The sequence below is a fragment of the Molothrus ater genome, chromosome 6 (assembly GCF_012460135.2).
Source record: "Molothrus ater isolate BHLD 08-10-18 breed brown headed cowbird chromosome 6, BPBGC_Mater_1.1, whole genome shotgun sequence".
NCBI lineage: Eukaryota > Metazoa > Chordata > Aves > Passeriformes > Icteridae > Molothrus > Molothrus ater.
In genome coordinates this window covers 57,145,360-57,166,845 of record NC_050483.2, presented here as the reverse complement: position 1 = coordinate 57,166,845, position 21,486 = coordinate 57,145,360, and the positions used below count along the sequence as shown (strand labels likewise).

The window sequence follows — 21,486 nt, the reverse complement described above, 5'->3', positions numbered from 1 at the left end:
AAAATTCAACAAACAGGAATTTAGCAAATAGGAGTACACCTACCCAAAAAAAGCCCCTGACACAGAAAGCATGCCAGTGTCATGGGAACCACAAGTAAATACTGACTAGTCCTAACTAGCAGGTGGAAGTAGACTTTAATAATATCTAACTAATTACAGTACAAATTCGGTTTGAGACACAAATAGGTTCAATATGAGGTATAAGATTTATGTTTTTTAGTTTAGTATTTTAGAATTCCAACAAAACCCCCTCAAGTCAACAGAAAGTCTCATTCTTGCTTAAATAGGGTGCAGATCAAACCTCTGGCAAGCACAGGCACTCCTAGTTGCCATCACCTTTCATGATGAGTCATTAGAAGTCAAGTTTCTACTTCAGGCTGCTTTTCCAAATTCAAAGCCCTCACATGACATCCAAACAGAAATATTTACACAAGATGTGTATAAATATAAAGTTTATTCAGTATAGTGTTTAGAAAAATAAGTTCACATCATCTCAGAATACAAATAAAACACTTAATTGTCCAGGCACAAACCCCTATTACAGTACAACAAACATACATACTTTAGATCTCTTTGGTTGGGTAATTAAGCACAGATATGTTTGATGATACACTCTGGGGCAGCATCACCTAACAGTGCAGTAAAGTTCTTGATTATTCCCTCCTCTAACACGTACATTCCGCTTAAATTTAATATTTGCTGTAAGGCACAATAAAACCCATATAGGAGAAATAACTGGTTAGTTCTGGACAAACAGTACATGCAGCAAAAGAACAAACATCCTCTGAATGAGAATCCTGAAAGCCAGAAGATTCACCCCCTCCTTGAGTTCAGAAATTTAAGAAGCAAGTTTTAAATTATATGAAACATACAACTAAGGTATAAAATATCCTTCAAGATAATAACTGCTAGGAGATACAGGAAGACTTCAGGCATCCTTGCTTTTAAAAATACCATTATTTTTGTTTTCAGAATTATAAAATTACTATTCTTTTGGATGATTTGACATTCTTCTTGACCACAAGCACTGGGCAGTTCATGTCCCCAGAGCCCTGCACACATATCTCACATGATACTGGAGGGATGCACCCTCTTGTTCATCTGCCCTTGCTAAGGAAAGTGCACAGACAGTGGAAATCTATGTACATGAAAAGCTCCTGTGCACACAGGGCCAAATTCCACCCTGATTTGTTTAACTGAAAATCATTACTGAGGTGGTTTTACATGATTTGAAGTCAGAACCTGTCCATTATTGTCATCAGTCTCAGACTGAGAGCAGTAATGACAGTTCCAGCCTCACCTCTGGGTGAAGCCACTTTCTGAATGAGTCTTCCTGAATCCACAGGTAGGGGAAAGCAGTAAATGGGAAGAGGTATATGCTTTGATAAACTGTGACTGTTTGGTTCTACCCAAGTGTCAGCCTTGTGCTCTGGTCTGTGCTGCCACTGTGTACTGGGCCAAATCCATCCCTGACCTAACACCAGTGAAATGAATGGACCATATTCCCAGCTGGCAAAAAAGGACATTAAAGTCAATGGAAATGTGCTAGTTTAGCCCAGCTGAGGACCTGGCCAGTGGATGTCTGTGATTTATATTGCTGAAATGTCCTTGCAGGTAAGACCACAGGGATAAGGCTGCAAAGAGTCCACGCAGAGCATTCAATTCATTGTGTTTCTGGTTTTCTGCAAAACTCTGGGTGAAACAGAAGCAGCTTTAATCAAAAGTAGAAAAGAAGAGAGGGGTTTTTAACATCATGCTTTGTAAGAATTTCCTTAGGCATATTTTTCAAAGCTGAGTCTGGGACTAGTAAAGCAGTAGAATTTGGCAATGTTTTCTGTAAGATTTCCAGTGGACTTAGAAGTTACAAACATATGTGAAGTTGAAATGATCCTTTACTCTCATCCACAACAGAGAGGGAGGGAAGAGAAGGAATGTGTATGCCAGGTAGACATACCTTCCATTTAAACAACAGAATGTGATATAAGGGCTGTCTGTGGGGCTTGGATACTCACTGCTCTCCCACGTGTGGGAGATCAGCATCCAAATCCCCTAAACACCATGTAAAAATCCTTGGTTTGGGAGTCAGTGGAGCAATGCCTTATATACAGCAGCCAAAGATCTGGCCCTGGACACTTTTTTGGGCTTTGAGTACTGTCTATTGAGAGCAGTGAGCCTGCCTGCCTGAGGGCCACAAAATAAAAACTTACCCTTGTAAGGAATAAAACTACTTATTTAAATTTCTATTTTAAACACACTGTACCGTGCAATGAGTCTTTATATTGTGCATATGTACCTGCAGAAAACATGAGGTTATAACTATGTTATCTGGAGGGAATGACACTTATTTTCAATAGGAGAAAGAAAGAAAGAGTAAAAGATAATAGGAAGTTACTCGATATCTGGAAGACTAGAATAGATTAATCTCACTTTGTCCCAAAACACTGCTTTTATGTACATCCTCTCACTGAAGAGTGGGAAGTCTCCTATTAGAAGTACCAGACACTCCAAGAAACGTGCCACTGTAACAACATACACAGTTTTTCACATCAACTGTGCTGCAAAGCCATGGAACTCAGAGCCTCAGTAACACAACGAATGCAAAGAAAGAAAAATTAAAAATAAAGTAACAGGTACTGTTGTAACACCACAGTCTCTTCAATTATGAGAGATGATCACACCAACAACTGCTCTGAAATATTCCCTAGCTTGCCTCCAAATATAGTCTGAGCTTCACAGACCAAATGTTAATCCACCATCAACTCCTCCAGAGCCAAGTACACGTTCTCCATTAAAATGACAGCGATATGGGGTATTTCTAATTTTCCAAATGGCTGAATGATTTCATGCAAAGCATATACAGCTACTGTCATCACCATCTTAGTTACATGGGTGAAGAAGAGGTGGGAAACAGACTGCTCATGCTGGGGCCCAGCAAACAGATAAACAAGCAGAGTGGTTAGGAGAACTCTGGACTATCCGGTTCCCTGCTCACGCGGAGCTCTGGGAACGTCAGGGAAAGTTGTGCCAGGGGAACATACAGCTCCATGTCCTGCTTGTGATAATCTCTGCTTTAAAGCACTTGCCTCAAACACCCTGCTTGCCTGGGAGCACGTGGGGACAGCCAACTGCTGATGGGCTGCTCCTGCCTGCAGAGCGTCGGTGACTCCATACAGCTGCAAGTGCTCCCCTTGCACACTCCTCCTCCCCTTTTCCTGCCCTTTTCCCTGCAGCCCTGGCTCACAGCACGGGCTCCAGCACTCACTGACAGAGCTCAGCCTCAAGGTTCCACAGAAAAACTTGCAAAATAGGCAATATAGTGCAAAACCACAACGAGAATGCAGCCGTGCTCATGGTGCACAGAAAAACCTTCATTCCCCAAAAGCTTTCCATGGAACCAGCTAAAACCAAGACAAACACACTGGGATATGCAACCTCAATTATCTTTCCTTTCCATTTGTTTTTGTCCTTTACAAGTGATCTTGTTCTGTCCTGAGCCTGCTTCAGAGCCCACAGAAGCTTCTGAAAACATTTCCCATAGCCTTCCAAGGGCTTTGGAGGAGGCCCCTGATGAGGATGAACACATGCTTTAGTAACTGTATATATTCACATCAGGATAAAATACAACAAAACCAAACCCACCAGGATTAACAGCATGTCACTTTTGTACATCTGAATTCTCATTATTATTTTAAAGCTATAAGGATGTGCTTTTCCATGCTACAAAAATAGGAGGAAAGGTTAAGATCTGTTCCACCTGCTCCAGGGAGAAAGGTGTGGACACCCATCCCCAGCCAGGCAGGGACCACGGCTGCTGCAGTTCCCACCACAGCCCCCAGGCTGCTTCTCCTGGAGGATATTCATAAATACACACTCAACTGCACTCCTGGATGGGGGCCTTGCTCCACCAGCAGCTGAAGCTGTCCCACATGGGCAGTTTGGCCAATTTATGACCACAGGGTTCCCTTCCTTGGCCTGCCCATCCAACCTTTCCTGCTCATCTCACAGAGCCAAGAGCTTCCCCTTGGCACCCTCCGTGGACCCCTCCTGTCCTGCTGATGTGGGGCAGAAGGACCCATCCTTGGCTCTCTGCACTGCCAGGAAATGTCACCCACCATGTCCAGAAGACTCTCAAACCTCTTCTTACTCGTGCAAGCAGGGGCACCCAAGTCAGAGGGGTCCACTTGCAGAAGTAAGGCATCAGGATTTGGCCCTGAGGACGGATATTTGCAAATCAGTGTTTTTATTCCTCCTGCCACTGTGCTTTAGTAACAAAGATAAGGCCACTAGGAAGAAAGGCACGTGGAATTCTGTAAAAAATACACAAAAGGGTTCAACTAAATCGCAAATTACTAACAAAACAAACAAACAAAAAAAAAAGCCCTGAACACAAAGACAGAGGGGGTAGAAACAGTGACCTCCTGGGTTTGTGAGACTGGGAATTAATTTTCTAGTTTCAGTGTGATTAACATTTTACTTTTACAGTCTATTGCTTGAAAAAACCTACAAAAAAGTAAAACCTTGTCAGAAATAACTACGCTTACTTCCTGCTCAAACAATAAAATAAATTAAACAGCCAGAAAATGTTTTCCTTTTCAATGCATTGTGTCTAAAGTGAAAGGGAACATAAACCATAAATAAAATCCATTGTACTAATTAAAAAAAGTCTCCTTTATAAGAACTGAAACAATATTTACATTCATACTGGATAGAAAGCTTCTGAATTGCATAATTAGAGTTTCAAATGATGCCTTTTCTGGTGCACTGACAAAATGCTAGCTGTAGCATTTAGAAACCTGTACATGATTGATGTGAGACTTTTGGTTTAAATGCAAGTCTGATGGAAAATAAGCAAACATACCAGTAACAATATTATGATTTTGTTTTGTTTCTTAACCTCAAACAACATAAAAGTAGCCAGAGAGGTATCGTCTAGAGTTCCTAAGAAATCTCTCAATGCCCATGGACTGGAAGTAAACAGAAAATAAAAAGTCTGCATTGTTTCTACCATTTTGGAGTGAGATTTTTTTTTTTCCATCTGAAGCTAGGAGTGTATACTTACTGTTAAGAGTATGTTGTACTATGGAGAGTCTAGTTAAATTTTCAGGGTAGTATCTGGTAGCCAAACCTGTACCCATTCCTCAGTACTTGCCCTGGCCATTTCCTTTCTCCTTTAACCTGTTTAAAAGAGAATACTGCATGCAAACCAAGTGTGGCAACCTAATTCCATTGCTGGAGATTCCTCTGTACATTGATTCAGACCACTTAAATGTTCTTCTGGTTTCTTAAAATGAAAAAAAAAACACCAAACAAAAAAAACCCACAAACACCCCACCAGGTGTTTGTTAGGGCCTCAACAGGAGACTTATCTATTAAAACAGAAAGCAAGAAAAGAAAGAAGCTACAAGTCTTGCATAACTTCATCCATCTGAACTGTCTGCAGTTTGGCAAGTTCTTTTTTGTCCGTTTCCAGTTCTTCACATACCGTGTCAACCATGTTGCTCATAACATACTTAGATTTGGAATCCAGCATCATTAAATTGCCAGTTGACTTACTCTCAGAATTAGGCAAGAAATTCTCTTTGACATCAGGTACAGCTTGCAGAACCAACCTGTGCTCTCTGCCAAAATCCTGGTGCACTTGTGCAGGGGGGTGGCTGACACGGTCTCCACTGGTTGAAACTATTTCTCCAAGCACGGGCTGTGCTGTGGAAATGGACAACAGATCCTGACTGGTGATGAGGGGACAGTTCTGGAGGGTTGCATAGTTAGTGTTGCTGATAGATATCACTGTAGAGGTACTGGTCACGGGTGAAGACATGGCCTGGCTCTCCGAGATACCAGAGCTCAGTTCTGCAGCATTTAAAAGAGTTGGTGGAGTGAGGGAAAAATTGTGTGAGGGCGTTACATTCACTAAGGAGGAGGCCAGGGACTGGAGCCCTGCACTGGATATATTTTCAGAAGACATGTTGACGTTCAGTTGTGTGTTCTGACTGACTGGCATCAACTGAGAAAACACCAGGCTTCTTTCCAGTCCTTCTTGCTTGACAGATCCTACAGCCTGGCCCGAGTTGGGAACTGTATAAACCACTGCACTCGGAGTGAGGGGGCTGAAGAAAACCTTTCCTTGCTGCACGGTTGAAGATTCAGTCGTAAAAGTTCCTCCATCAGATGTGCTAGGGTTTGCTGAAACATTACCTAGGGAAAGGGAAGCAAAAGAAAAGAAAACAGAAATTACAGCTGGCAGAGGGTTATGCAGTCCTGGTCTTTTTCTACCTTTGCAGTATACACATACACTAATATTTCATGTAACACTGCAAAGCAATTTTTGTAGCAGGTGAGAGAAAACTTGGTGTAAAGAAATCAATGCTGTTAATAGAAGTTGCTTCTAGAAAGTTTAAAAAAAAAGAAGTTTCTGCTATATTCGATTAGGTATCTTTCAGACTCTCATTAAGGAGCAAACAGTCCCCAGCCATGTGACTAAAATGAATGTGCTTTGGCCTTCACTAGTTGCCACCACTCAATTTCCATCTAAGAATAGAAGCATGAAAAGCCATTAAAGATAGTTCAGTGACAGACTACAGCTTGTGTGTGGGAACTGGAGACACGTCACATGAAATCCACTGCTGCTGGGGAGAACCTGCCCGAGCCAACCCTCACAGAAAACACGAAAAACCGGTAATTTCTATTGGTCTAACTAGGTAATAATCCTCAAGCACTCAGCTCTATTCCCTTTCACCTTGCTTTTTTGTGTTTTTCTAAAATCCTAATCCTACCACATCCACCATGCTGTGAAAAGTCACCCAGCACTGCCTGCCCTTGCTGAGAGCCATGGCACTGCTCGTGTGATGTTGTAGTGAGCCAAAGCAAGGAGAGGTGGCCAGAGATGACCTGAAGTTGTTTTCACTGGACTTGGCATGTCACTTGTCATTATGGTAATTCCTAAAATAAGAAATACTGGCTCTTGGGACTGAGTCGCACTTGGAACACCTCTCTTTCTCAAAAGCAGTTTAATTATAAGAGATTACAGTTGGACACAGCTGAATGTTTTAGAACAGCACTGAAGATGAATTTCTCACATGGGGAATATTTTAGTTCCCTATTAATTTCAGTTAATCAATTATGATTTTATGATTTTTTGGAAGATGTTATACATATGGGTAAACTAGAATAACAAAGCCAGGTAACTTGAAGTTACCTGTCAGTATTATTTACTGGCTTACTTGAAATAGCCTGCAGCATGCTTCACTTGGACTAGGCAGCCAGCTATCCATCCAAGACAACCAGAACTTTTCTCTGCACCAAAGATATGGTGGATCACTCTCCAGTGGGCAATCAGTACTTTTAACCATGGGAAAAATGGTCAGAGAAGAGCCCATTATGAATCTTAGTACTTTCAAATACAATAGTTCTACAATACTTAAAAGGACAGAACTTTATTTCTCACCTTTGCAGGCTGTTAGTTCATGCCTTGGAGCATGTGGATTAAGTGGCTTTAGTAATTAAAGGTGGCATTCAAACTAAATGTCTTCTCTCTTTAATCTTGCTTAAACTATGTGCCAATAACTTCCAGTGCCTCTGAGTGCCACATTTTAGGACCTTATAATTGTGATAATTGTGCACCCATTTGAAATGTGGTTGCACAGCTTTAGTGTTTCTCCCTATGTTTCAGCAAGAACAGTTCACTCCCTATACACATTAAATTCAAAGAAGTACATACTTTCATTGTAGTATTCACAGCTCCTGAAACCAGAATCATTCCAGTTTAATGATTTTCATAATCAAATAAATAAAGTGGCCAATGAGTACCAAAGACGTTCAACTGTGCTTTTTAACTGATCTGCTTCAAAAAAGGGACCCAGAACAAGGTTTATGCTCCCTGGGATTCTTCCTGGCCAGCTGCAAGATTCAGACTATGGTATGCTAAGACCAACTCTAAAGCAAACTTGGGGAGGAGCCTGCACACTTGGCACAAGAACCTGTGATGACATATTTCCCTTGGACTGAGGGCAGTTTTATCCAAAGAGCCTCACATTTTATATCTACGAGCTAGTGCTTACTTCTATTGTTTCCCTCAAGTTTAATCTTTCTTAATTATGGAACAGAAAATGTACAAGCAACTGCTCGGTCTTGTTGTGTCTACAATAATTCAAAATGTATTTTTGTGAAATGCTTTTGTTAAGAAAACAAAAAATCAAAACAACCACCACAAGAACAAGAAGGGTAACAATTTCCAGCTGCCATAATTTTCATTTTTATGAACCTTCTCATTAAAAGAATTCAGTGGCAAATGGGTAATATTTTGAATTACTGAAACATGTAAAATTTACAGATATTTGTGAAAGCTCCTATCACAGACTTCTGTGAACAGCACGAGATGAAAGGGGTGTAAATTACCAGACCTCCTTCCATGCTCTTAACAGAGGAGCTCAGCTTCATCTAAGAGTCTGCCCAGGAGCATAACCCACTATAAAGGAAGGCAAACAGTATTATTTGATGCTCTGTGCGTGGTCATGGCTGAAATACTATGTTGATACCTTGGAAGAAAAGGATCACAGCTTCTAAAATGCTAAATGTGCCTGATGCCAACTTTTTCTCGTACCTCTTACTGCAAGAGGCAAAGCTTTTACCTTGTGAAGCTGCCACAGAAACTGGAGGCAGCTGCAGAGAAGAAAAACCAATGCTTCCGTTCAGCAGCTGACCATTTGTTCCTGAATTGGGGATCTGGACAATGCCATACTGGTTTATTTGGACAGGAGCAGTAAAAGTAACTACGGAGCCTCCATCCTGGGAAGCAGCAGTTTCTACGCCTTCCCTTTTCACCTCTGAGCTCGGTATCAATCCTGGGAAAGTGACTGGGATGTTGCTAGGGCTGAAGGCTGCTGTGGCATTGGGGACCGAGGCCTGAAGGAGTTTGAAGTCTTTAACATCTTCTGAGGACGATGAGGACAGTATGTCAGTGATGGACACCCCGTTGCTCACGACGCTCGCCGCAGTTTTGGGTGAATTTAAGGTAACAGTCTGCGAAGTGCCCACGCTGAGTCCATTGAGTATGACACTGTTGGGTCCCTGAAGAAACGAGCTACCATTGAGGAAGACAGGAGAGGTACTGGCAGGCATGAGGTTCCCATTCAACAAGACACCGGACGAGCTCAAGGCTATTTTAGTGTTTCCAAGCTGCTGCATGTAGACAGGCTCCATGTGGCCGGGAAGGCTGAGGCTGGTAACGCCGTCGGATGAGCTGGAGAGCGGATGGGGAGATAAATCCTCCCGCCCCTTACTGGATTCATCTTCTGTGCTAGGGTTGCCATCTGACTCGCTACGGGAAAAGATGGAGAGATGACATTGCATTACCACGGCGTAGCAGGATCTCTGCACCAAGGGGGACTTCTTGCTTTAATACAAGTATGTGAGAGTTTCCACAAACAAATTTTTTTCTGTGTTTTGTCTTTACGAAGCACTTTAAATGAATATTTAAGCCAAGGGAAGGAGGTTTCTTAGAATAGAACACATCAAACCAAACACTCGTCAAAGGAGAAACTTTACAGACTGGGTTATGGAGTTGTAAATAAATTCCTCCACCCCGGCGACCGAAGGGGGCTGCCTGGGCCGGGGTGCCCACACGTGTAAGACCGGCCGCGGCCATTTGGCAAAGCGCTGGGAGGTGAGGCAGGGCCGGGGAGCGCCGCCGGACCCTCCGGGCTCAGCCTGGCGCCCCGGGCCCGGGGGAGACCCCGGCCCGCGCTGCCCCGGTGCCGGCGGAGGCACCTCCGGCCGTGCCGGGGGGAGGGACGGAGAGATGGGGGGCGGCCTTTGTGCCTCCGCCCGGGGCTGCGCCGGGTTTTTTCGCTGACTGGTCCGCCCTCGGCTGCATTTTTCGGTCGCTCTCCCCTCCCTCCCCCCTCGCCCTTTGATGTGTCCCGCGGAGAGGGGCCGCGGCGGCACAATCGCGCCCTTGGTTGAGAAATGCCTTGGGGCCCCCTCCGCCGGCCGCTTTCCCTCCTTCTCTCCCCGCTCCCTTCCTCCCCCCTCCTCCCCGCGCTTTCTCCCCCCTTTCCCGTCCCTTCCCGGAGGAAGGCGGGAGCGGGGAGGTCACCTCCACCTGCCCGCGCCCCCGCCGCGGGGCGGGGGGAGCCGAGCCCGAGCCGCGGGCGGAGCGGGGCCGGGGCCGCTCCCGGGAGCTCCGGGAACCGGCCCCGCTCCCCCGCTGAAACCCGAGCCCGGCCCGCTCCCGAGTCAGGTTTCAAAACAGAGGGAGCGCCGGGACCCCGCGCGTCCTGCGGCCGTCAATGATTAACTCTGTCAGGCGCGACAATTGAATAAAAACAAGGAGCGGGGGGAACGAACACCCCCGTCCCGTCCCCTCCCGGGAGTCCGCTCCGCGGCTCCGCCGTGCCGGGAGCGGCTCCCCCGTGCCGGGAGCTCCCCCGGGAGCGCGGGGCGGCGGGTCCGGGAAGTTTCCCCGCGCCGCCTCGCACGCCCGGGCCGGGTGGGTGTGTTGGGAACGAGGGAGCGGGGAGGAGGAAGGAGGGGAGGACGAGGCGCACCGAAGGTAAGCGCCATGTTTGCAAGGGAAGAAAGAGCCGGGAGAGGGAAAGGCAGGCGGGAGAGGGGGCGGGGAGGAAAAGTTTTCCCTCACCTTTTGGACTGGGTCTCGGAAGGGTTGCGGTCCCGCTGCCTGCGGTTCTTGAACCAGTTGCTGACCTGGGTGAGGGACAGCCCGGTGATCTTGGCCAGGTTGCGCTTCTCGGCGGGCGAAGGGTATCGGTTCTGCTTGTAGAGCTCCTTCAGCGCGTTGCGGGACTTCTCCTTGAAGCAGTAGACCGTCTCCTCGCCGTCCCAGATGGTCCTGGGCAGGGGGTATTTCCTCCGCAACCTGTACTTGTCCACCGCCCCCAAGGGTCTGCCCCGGGCTCGCTCCGCCTCGGTGTAGCGAGCTTTGTACCAGAGCTCCTGCAGCAGCGGGTGGTTGGAGGAGTCGAAGTTGTGGCTCTCCAGGATGCTGTAGAGCTCGGCGTAGATGCCCTGGTGAAAAGCCACCAGCGCCCGGGCTTTCATCAGGCTCTCGTTGCCACGTAGCAGATCGCTCGGGGGCAAAGACCACAGGAACCTGGCCAGGCGGTCCAGGTTCCCACCTTGCTGCAGCGCCTCGCACACGCAGGCGACGTGGTCCGGGGAGAAAGCCAAGGGGGTCTGCGAGGAGGAGGAGGAGGAAGAAGATGAAGAGGAGGGAGAGGAGGCAGCGTGGTGATTCCTGGCCAGGAGTTCCGTATGGAGCAGTACCTGTTCCGCGGCTCCCTCCTCGCCGGCGGCAGCGGAGCCTGCATGCTCCATGGGGAACTGGGCAGCGGCGGGAGGGGGCGGCGGCGCGGGCCCGTCGGGGGCTTCGGAGAGCATTTCCATCACATTTTCCTCCTTGATCTCTACCGCGATCACGATGTCGTCCGTGGCGGGGGAGGCTGAAGACATGTTTCGGTTTGTTTTCCTTTTTTTTTTTTCTTTTCTTTTTTTTTTCTTGTGTGCTCTTTTTTTTCCCCCTTCCTCCCTCCCCCCCCCCACCACGTTCCCTTCTCCTCCTCTCCCCCCTTCCTATCTCTCTCCTCCTCCTGCTCTAGCCGATCAGGTTTCCCCCGGCCCCGCGGTGACCATCCGGGATCGCTGCTGTATCCCGGCCGCGCTCCGCCGCTCCCCCCGCCGCGACTCCCGCACCCGCCGCAAGACTATGTGGCCCCGCCCACCTCTGCCCCGGCCGCGCCCGTCCATTGGCTGTGCCGCGCCGGGAGGGCGGGGGCTACAGCGTCTCCATGGCAACCGTCAATCAAGCGGCCGCGCTCCTCTCTCCGGTCCCCCCCCCCCTTCCCATCCCCACCTGGAGCCCCCGGGGAGCGGCGGCTCCGTCACCTGCGGCTTTCCCTGGAAGGGAAAGGGTTAAAACGCTCACGGTGCTGTCTGCTGTCGTTACTGGGGGTGAGGGAGTTTTGCTGTATCCGCTTCTGGGCCCCTCACTTCAAGAAAGTCATTGAAGTGCTGGAGCTAGTCCAGAGAAGGGTAGCGGAGCTGGGAAGGGTCTGGAGCACTAGTGCTATGGGGAGAGCTTGAGGGAGCTGGGGCTGTTTCGTCTGGAGAAAAGGGGCTCGGGGGTGGCTTTATCGCTGTCTGCGACTCCCCGAAAGGAGGAGTAGCCAGGTGGGGGTCGGGCTCTGCTCCCGGGCTAGCGACGAGAGGACAGAATCTTGAGGTTCCGGTTGGACACTAGGAGGAATTTCTCCGCAGAAAGAGTGATTGAACGTGGAATGGGCTGTCTAGGGGGGTGGTGGAGTTGCCATCCCTAGAGGCATTTAAGGATAGACTGGACGTGGCGCTTAGTGCCATGGTCCGGTTGACACGCTGGTCTTTCCCGAAGCGATTGATTCTGTGGTTCCTCTTGGTTAGTCATGGGCAGGTGTGCCCCGTCTCCCGCTATTACACCCGGAGCTCTGGGGCCCGGACAGCCCCGGCGCTGCCGCCCGGGCTCCTTCCCGCTCGGGCAGGCGGTGTCGGGGCCGGGGCCGGGGCGCGCACGGAACGCGCGGGGCGGCGCTGGGCGGCGGCGGGGCCGTTTGGCGGCGGCACCGGAAGGCGGAAGGCGCGGCGGGAGGAGGGAGGGGAGCGGGAGGAGGAGGCCATGGACGACTTGGGCTGCCCGCGGTGCAAGACCACCAAATACCGCAACCCCTCCCTGAAGCTGATGGTGAACGTCTGCGGGCACACGCTGTGAGTGGCGCCGGGCCCCGGGGGGAGCGGGCGCGGTCCGGAGCCCCGGCCGCTCTGCGGGGCGGCGGGGCCTGGGGGAAGGAAAGGGTCGCTCCCCCGGCCGGCCCGGGGGTGGGGGCGGCACCGGCTCCGCCAGACCCGAGCGGCGCTTGCGAGGCAGCTTTGGGCCGGTCAGGTTGCCTTTCCTTCCCCGAAGGGTCCGTGTCAGCCCGGGCTGGCTCCGGTGTGGGTCTGACTGCCCTCGGTGCCTTCGGTGCGGTGAAATTCCCGGGAGGAACCCGCGGGACGCGGCGTGAGCTCGGGACACGCTCCTGTCCCGCAGCGCTGCCAGGCTTCGGCGTGAGAAGCGGGGAACTCAGGGGAAAATACATTTCCCACAGAGTTAAACATTTCTTGTTTAAAACTGTGCTCGAGTAGTAAAGGAAAAAGCTTTTTTGTTGTATTATTGTAATGTGTTAATTCTGCTGAATGAAGAGTGCTTTGCTGAAGCTTTGGTGCTGGTTTAAATGTTGGAAAATCCTCTTGCGAATCTGTGCTGATGGTAGTCTTAACTCATTCGTGGTTTTTTCTTTTTCTTTTTTTTTTTCCCAAGACCAGTCATTACTTTTTTCCCTTTTCTCCTAAAACTCAGCCCTTAGATAGTACCCATCACTGGCTGTTGCTGATTTTAGCCACAGATGCTCTTGATGATTTAAGTCACAAATAGGTTGAACTCATTCACTTTTGGATCTGGAGACCATCCTTAGTTAGTGTGGAAGTTTGAAAGGCTGTACTCAAAATTCTTTCTAGATGTACACCATACAAGGCCAGTACTGCAGTAGCAGCCCTTTCTATATTTTTTATTTTTGGCTTGTCATCTTTCCTGTGATGTGTATGTTTTTTAAACCACGTGTGAATTACATTGAAGAGATGCAGCCTGAGAGCTTTTGCTTGCCTTGGCACATTGCAGTAAGTGAACAGGATGAAGGAAGTCAATTACAAAAAAGGATTTATCTTGTCGTCTTAGGAAAAAAGTGTTACTTTTCATTCTGTTCCCTGCTCCTGTTCCCTCCTCCTGCCATGGAGGTGTGGTGGTGTGGGAGAGGTGGCCTCGGGAGTGTCCCTTTGGTGGCAGCAGTGCTGGAGTTCAAGCGGCAGCAGCGCCGTTCAGGCAAAGCCGTGCGGGTTTAAAGCGACGCCTCGATCTTGCATTGACCGAAGATCAGAGGAATGATCAGAGTGGTCCTGATGTGCTTCCAGCTCCTCCAGAGCCACTTCCAGCAGAGGACAGCATGTCTCAGTTTGCTCTCCTGCTTTGCTTCTCTTGTTTTGGGCTTTTTTTGGAGCTGAGTTTTGCTTGAGACAATTAATGGTGTTTTCTGCTTTACTGGGTGCAGTTGCTGACACCGTGTTTGGGGTTGATGTTCTTGTATTGCTGCTTGTTTCTGCAGCCCAGCTCTTGTTGTTTGCATCTCTGTGGTAGAGTAGGAGCTCTGGGTTTGTTATTGTTGTAATTAAGGACTCTCCATCTCAATGTGGTTCAAGTGTGCCACTTTTCCTCTGTGTTTTCCTTCCAAGAGCTCCCTCAGGGCTGTATATCTATTATTGTTTCCACACAGTGTTACAAAGCCTTCATGCTGGAAGTTGTTTCTTAGTAATGGTTAATGAATTTCCATAGTAACTCATCCAGAAGCTAGAAACTCAGATGTGAATGAAAGGAGGTAACTGACTTGTTCTCATAAATTCACCATATTTCAGTCACAAGGAAGGAGTGTTTAATGAGCTAACATAAGTTTCTGATGGAGATTTATCCTTAGTCAGTCTATTTTGATATTTTGCAGTTGTTAACATTGAAAATGCTACTCCTAATTTCCAATCTAAATTTGTTTGCTATAATTGAAGCATTTAAGAACTCTACCATGAATTTTATACACTTGTGAACTCTTTATTACTTCTCTTTTGTAGGAGTGTCTGCAATACTTTGAGGGCTTTCTCTTTGGTGTTTTTCACACTGGAGGAATCCCATCGCTTCAGTCTCCTCTCTTCAGTGATTTTTAATGTCTTTTTTGTTTTCTTTTTGGTTACACTCGGGGGTTATTCTCACTGGGGTTTCTTTAGGCCTTTTCCACTTGGTTTGCATTTTATTGAAGCTGGACATGGTGTTCCATCTGAGTCATTAACATAACAGCCAGAGTCAAAATTATTTTGTGTTCTTTTTCATTCTTTTCCTGCCTGCGTTTCATCCAGGCAGGATGATGACTCTTGATGTATTTAGTTTTTTTGCAGTGATATGTTTGATTTATGTTGAACATAAGCCCCAGATTCTTTAGCACTTTACCACACAGCACACTGTGGGCAGAACAGAATTCAAGCCTGCTTTCCTTGTTATGTTGTACAGGTGATTATTACTACCTTTTTGCTCTGTTAAACAATTTGTTACTTCAGGTGACTTTTATTTGCTTCAAGTGACTGGGGATTCTGAGACTCTCCATCCAAGTTTTTGAAAACTGCCTGAGATTATTCTCTGTTAACATCCTGATATTTTCCAATGTGTAGTTTGTGGGCAGAATGTCTGGGAGATACTGGAAATTGTTGCTTGTCACCATAAGAAATGCAAGTGAGGCAGAACAAAATATGAAGTTGCCTGCAGTAAATTCATTGCTAAAAACCCTTTTCCCCTGGTTACTTTCTGTAACAGTGGAGAATGTGAAAAGATTAAAGCCATGTGAATGGGCTTGCTACCAATTTTCTCTCAGACTGAAATAATGATAGCTTATCTCTGGGTGTGGATTTCTAATCACCTCTGAGTATTTCAGTATGTTCTGCTTTTGTTTAGATTGTATGGCTGTCAGTTTAATAGTGTCAAAAGTCCAGTTAAACCAAAACTATATTGCCTGTAGTTGCTGTTTCACTACCTATATTGCTACTGTGTCATTGGAGGGAATTATATTCCTTTGATATGATTTGTTCCTAAGGAACTGTGTGTTGAATCTCGTCTGTTCTGTTATCTGACATATGCAAGAGATAGGGTTTTTTTTTTCTCAGATTATTTTGGCATCTTCCCAGGATCTGATGGTAAGCCTGACTCTGATCTGTGTTTTCCTGTGTACTTGTTTCCTGCTCTTTAGAGGCAGGTGCTTTAGTCCTTCTTAGGTTGTTGGAGCTTAATGCAGAGAGCAGAGATGCTCCAAAGCCTCTTTTTCAAAAGGTAAATATTACATCTACCAGATCTGAAACCTGAAGCACTCCTAATGCTGTAACCCCTGGATATAGTGCCCAGGTTTATGGACTACAGGTCCATGGGTTTATGGAGGCTCATTAAGCTGTCTGCAGAAGCACACTGCCTTTGTGGTGCTTTTTGTTTGAAGTGTGCCGAGAAATCTGCATGGAAAATTCAGAGCCGTGGCTTTGCTGGCTCGGGAGCTTTGGAGCAGTTGCTGTAATGCATTTCCCAGTTCTAGCCTGGGCTCCTGCTCCTTCTGCTGTGCTATGAGTTACATTAGCCAGCTAATCCATCTTACTGAGTGGAGATTGATGCAGAAAATGCCCCAAGTGCTTTGGCATCATCTGGTAGAGATTTTCCCTCTCATTGAATTGCGGGTTAATGTGCTCCTGCTTCAGCTGTGCTTTCTTGCATTGCAGGCATTCTGAAGGAATATTTTCATTTTACCTTCAGTGCTGCCTCCTGGTAATTTCTTTCCTAAAGCCCTGACCTTTCCTATTCTGTCAACTGTGCTGTTAACTTAATGAAGTCACCTCCGTGATGTGATTTGCACTTGTGCAAAATACCTTGAATTTTAAAATATTGAAGAGCCTTTACTTGGCTGAGATGATTTGTCAGCAAGCTTCAGATCTTTGTTTCATCTGGGTTTCAGAAAGCTTGTGGTTTTATCAGGTGTTCATTTTATTCATTTTGTGACTCTGTTTTCCCTTCTGAAGAACTGTGAGAGTTGTCTTCTTATGCCTTCTGTCAGCCAAGTTGTTTCCACTTTCATGTTCTTAAGTGGTTCTTGCCCTCTGATTAGAATGAAATTAGAAGAGCCATTCTTCTTATCATGGTTTATTCCCCCCACCTCTTATATGAAAAAAGCACCTCACAATATCTGAGAACTTGTTGGGCAACAGATGTCCTGCTTTTTCTTTCTTGTTTTGACAGATGGTTACAGTGAAGGTTCTTCTTGCTATGAAATCCTGTGCTTTGGAGGTTTGGCTGTTCATTCTTCTCCTCTTCCTCACTTCATTCATTTAAATCTCATCTGAGGTGGATGTGAAAATCCCTGTGCTGGCCTCCCAAATCTTTTCTTACTGTGACCTTGACCCTGCCATCAGATTGGGTCTGGATTTTGGCAGCACATGCAGGTAGCATTTCTCCTCCCTCATCCTTTGCTTGAGCCCATGTTAGAAATTTCCCAGTGCCTTTCTCCCAGGGCTGCACCTTTGGCATGGGCAGTTCTCCCAAGGGCACTGGGGCTCTGGAATGTGCTCCTGGCAGATCAGAGTGCTGATAAGCACAGCAGTGGAGAGAAGGGATAGGCAGGTGGCTACAAGAAGATGAAATCAGACATTTGGTCTTTTATAAACAACTTTCAGGTTGAGATTCCACTGCAGTTTATTCCAATAGAACCATGCCAAGGCTTACAATTGAGGGGGTGGGTTTCTTGGGGGTGTTATTTCTTAGTACTTTGTTTTCCTTGGTTATTGCTTCTTGACCAATATCACCAAAAGTGTAACACCATGTGTTTTTGGCATCAGAGTAGTGTTAAATAAGCCTTTTCCACTATTAATCTTCCCTGTCACTGGGAGGGAGGATGATAAATTAGCAGTTAAAAGTTGTTCTAGGATGGGACTTAGTAAGGAAATGCTTAGTTCAAGAATAATGAATGTCTTTTAAAGTTTATTTTCTTAAGTATAACAGAGGTTCAAGGCATCAGATACTTGGCTTTAAAAAAACTTTTGTGCAGGGAAAAGTGTGTCTAATTATGGAGCAATGCTTGATTAAAGTCCTGTAATGCATTAGTTTCTAAGGTGCACTGATGGCTTTGCTTTCTTTTAGAAGTTCACTCAAGAATTATATTCAAAATCTGTTGTGCATGCATGACAATTTTTGGGTTTTCAGACAATTCCTAGAGTCTTTTCTAAGCATGCAGATGCTGGGTGCATGCTTGCCAATGGAGTTGTAATCCACCTGGCTTCACTTGAGACCATGAATTATCTTTTACTCTGCCTGCTTGGATTTCATGGCCTGTGTTGAGTTTTAGGAGGCAGGTTAAGCACATCCCACTGATTTACTTACATAAAGAGGAGGGGAAATGTATCCACCCAAACCTGCATTAAAAGAAGGTTAAGGTTGTTACTGCAAACAGGAGTGGGTACAGAGATTTATTCTTGCCTGTAAACTTGGACCATATGGTCTCCAAGAAGGAGACACAAAAATGTTAGGTAAAAAAGGTAGCTAGTTGGGACTGCTGGTTAACCTTTGTTATCCCACTGCCTTTTATAGGGAGCAGGAAGGAAACTGGTGTGAAAAGCTCTTCCTTAGGAGTCAGTCCTGGTGCTCCTGGGAGCCACCCTGGCTTGTAGAGAGAGGAAATGTGGGTGCTGCAGACCAGCAAAAGCAAAGAACCTCCTTTTCTTCCCCAGTGTCATGCCAGCTGTTGTGCTGTCTGACAAAGTGTCTTTTCCAAGCCTGGTATCTCTGGGAGACAAGGGCTCAGGGACCAGAGCAGCCTCCACAGAAAGCTGGGAAGCTCCATTTCAGCTGCTGCCAGTTTGGTGGGTTTGGGTTTGTTGGTGTACTGCCACAATCTTCGATGGTAGTTGATGAATTTGCTTCATTCTAAGCTTTTCTGGTCTCTTTCCTGTCTTGAAGAGACTTCTGGAAAGGTGTCTGGGCTCCTTAATAAAATATAGGGTTTTTTTTTCTCCTGTTCCCAGAGGTAGATGTATTTATTTCTCATTTAATTTGTTAATAAGACTTCAAAATGAAGACAGTGTAAAAAAGCTGACTGTCTCTAGGCCCAGCTTTGTGTTGCTCAGGGGAGACATAAATTCACCAAGTTGTGTTGTGGGGATTCTCTAATCTGCCCTGCACCCTGTTAGGTGTTTCCAGGGATTCATTAGGGGGGAAGTGCATCCTTGGAGAGCTCTAATTGAGGTGTTAACAGCTGCAATGTGAAGAAACAGAGCTTTCATTATTTGTGTATTTATTTTAATGGTAGAAGCTTTTGGAGTTTTGTGGCTGTCACATTCCCTGGGAGGTAGAAGTAGGAACATCCCTGGTGAATTCAGGGGAATGGGGGCTCACGCCAGTGCGTGGGGCTGGACTTGTTGGAAAACAGTTTGGAATCTTCTTGTTTCAACCCCTTCCAAGTGAAAGGATGGCTTGGCTTCCTGCTGCATTCTTCTCTGCAGTGTGGTTCAAGAAAATGCCTTTCTTCTAGGATGGGGGAAAGCCCTGGAGACTGTGGAAAATAACATAAAACTGTATTTCAGCCAAGTGAGTTTGAGTGGAGAAGTCTAAACTAGAGGTAGGCAGTGAAGATCTGTCAGACCTGTAACTTTTAATTTGAGCATGTGGGAATTAGGGGGGGTCAAATATGCATTTGAATTTGATTTGGCAAGCTTTTTTTTCTAAAGAAAATACCTTGAATGCAAGATATACAAGGACAATGATTCAGGGCTGTCATTTGTAAACATAAAGGTTGGCTGTAATATATATGATTTTCAGGCCAAAAAAAGTGGTGTGTGGGCTTTGGAGCACGAGCAAGTGTGAGTGTGCTGGTTCAGCCATGGAGTGTGGATTCAAGATTTGTGAACAGCAGCAGGCACAAGGAAAAGAGCCACCAGGCTTTGGTACTTACCAGACCCTTGCAGGAGCTGATCTGGTTTGCTGATCTGACAGAAAATGAGCTTTTTTGGTCAGTTAATGCTGTTTGTACAGAACTAACAAGTTGAAGTAGCTTGTGAATGGTTAGTCAGACATCAGAGGTGGTGCAAGGTCAGCTGTAGGAATCTGTGTCTACAAATGAGGTAGGAATAAGGTGGAAGGAAGGACCTTCCTGTGACACAATGTTAATTTGGCTTTTTTAACCATTTTGTGAAGCTGCATGCTTTAAAATTGGCTTATCTGGAAGAGCAAGTGTTCTGTTTTGTCTCTGAGGCTTGGTTTTTTGTTGTTATTACCATATCACACCTCAGCTTAGATTCCTGGATGGTAAATCCTTGCCTGTATGAAAAGCATGAATAATCTTGGCAGATTAAAGCAGATTGGGACTACATGCAGTTGAAAATCTCAACCAGAACAGGAACTTGGTGTGGTCCTGAACATGCCTGCTTTGCTTTGGGGAGATAAGTAATGAAAGCTGTGTAAATGTATTTCATTCCCAGTAATTTCCACCTCTGAAAGAATTCTCTTAGTTTCTTCTGTGTGACTTGGGAGACAAGACACATCAGGGAGGTTTTTACTCACTTTGTCAGATCTGCTATGAGACTTTAACTGATGTTTGGTTGAAGTAATTGCACAATCAAAGCCTGTCTGCTTCCTCAGAGGAAGAAGCAATTTTTTTTTATGTTAAGTGGGATGTATTCCCTCTGAAAGAAAGCTTTTTCCTGACTTCTTAGGGAATAAAAATCTAGGTCATCTTTCTTCTTTGTCTTTTTGGAGTTTTTCCTGGTTTTATTAATTGGGATTAGATGCTCTTTGGATCCAGTTTCATCCCATTAGGCTTCCAAAGTCTCTACAAGTTAGTCATGGGAGGTGATTAAATCATTGCTGAAATACCCAAGAGGTTATTTCCTTCTGCCATCCAGTTTTGACAGTGGATATTTGCTTTTACATTTGGCTCTGAGTCACGGTCTTGATACTTCTGATGAAGTGGTGTTAATGCCTCCGTTTAATTCTTTTGTTTTAAAACTGGCATATTTAGAAAATCTTCTCTTTTCTCTGTTGAGCTATCAATGCCATGCCTGCTTGGTAATACTTCTTGTCTGCTTAGCAAAGCTCACAGAGCTCTACTCTTCATTCCCTGTAAGTACTTTTTGGAAATTTAAGTTATGGTTCTGCTCCTTGTGACCTTGGCAAAAGGAAAGCTGTTGTTTATATCCTGTCTCTCCAGTCAGTAAATGGAAAAGTAAAGTCTTTTTCCTTGATTCTGGAAATTCAGTCTGTTTGAATCTGCAGCCTGGATTAGAGACTTTACAGGAGCATGCAGTGACACGACAGGGGGAATGGCTTCACACTAAAAGAGAGCAGGTTTAGATTAGTTATTAGGAAAAGAAAATCTTTATTGTGAGTGTGGTTAAGCTTTGGGATGGGTTGGCAGGAGAAGCTGTGGCTGCCCCATCGCTGGCAGCGTTCAAGAACAGACTGGCTGGAGCTCTGGGCAGTCTGTTCTCGTGGGAGGTGTCTCTGCCCGTGGCAGGGGATTGGAATGAGATGATCTTTAAGGTCCCTTCCAACCCAAACCATTCTGTGATTCTGTGGTCCTGGAAGTGTGTTTGGGTGCCCAGCTTGAGGAGTTTGTTCCACCATGCTTGGCCCCTTCTGGTTTGGGTGAATGCTCACCCTGCGAGGGTGAATATGGTCAGGGTCTCACACAGGTCTGGTAAATCTCTGTGGTGAGAACAGGTGTTTCTCAAAAAAAAAAGGCAAAGACAAGAGCTGTTTAAACAATTTCATATTAGGCAGGTTTTTCTTTTTTCTTTCTTTTAATTGCATGTACTTCATTTTAATTGAAGCCAATAATTCTGTGGGTTTGT

General features: G+C 46.1%; 2 protein-coding genes across 3 annotated transcripts in view; one reads left to right on the top strand and one right to left on the bottom strand.

The window, feature by feature from the left end:
• Positions 1-435: 435 nt before the first annotated feature.
• Positions 436-11,500, bottom strand: SIX4 (SIX homeobox 4). Of its 2 annotated transcripts, XM_036384997.2 has the most exons (4): positions 11,281-11,500; positions 10,637-11,190; positions 8,628-9,316; positions 436-6,195 (listed from the first exon to the last, which is right to left on the bottom strand). In XM_036384997.2, exons 1-4 carry the CDS (start codon positions 11,464-11,466, stop codon positions 5,399-5,401), a joined length of 2,226 nt encoding a protein of 741 aa, XP_036240890.1. In that variant the 5' UTR covers positions 11,467-11,500; the 3' UTR covers positions 436-5,398. The 2 variants fall into 2 exon arrangements, with proteins under 2 accessions (XP_036240890.1, XP_036240889.1); XM_036384996.2 differs by having other exon boundaries at positions 10,637-11,500.
• A 1,142-nt stretch (positions 11,501-12,642) lies between these two features.
• MNAT1 (MNAT1 component of CDK activating kinase) overlaps positions 12,643-21,486 on the top strand; it is a 119,561-nt gene continuing 110,717 nt past the window's right edge. Inside the window, exon 1 of the mRNA XM_036384859.1 lies at positions 12,643-12,750. Coding sequence (XP_036240752.1) covers positions 12,662-12,750 — 89 coding nt within the window. The 5' untranslated portion in view covers positions 12,643-12,661. The remainder of the gene's footprint in view (positions 12,751-21,486) is intronic.

What these genes read in the sequence shown, in the direction of transcription:
- SIX4 (XM_036384996.2), bottom strand. Translation starts at nt 11,466, where the DNA reads ATGTCTTCAGCCTCCCCCGCCACGGACGACATCGTGATCGCGGTAGAG. An exon ending in TCCGAGACCCAGTCCAAAAG is followed by an intron (nt 9,317 to 10,636) that starts GTGAGGGAAAAC and finishes CTTTTCCCGTAG; the next exon opens with CGAGTCAGATGGCAACCCTA. An exon ending in TTCTGTGGCAGCTTCACAAG is followed by an intron (nt 6,196 to 8,627) that starts GTAAAAGCTTTG and finishes CCCTTTCCCTAG; the next exon opens with GTAATGTTTCAGCAAACCCT.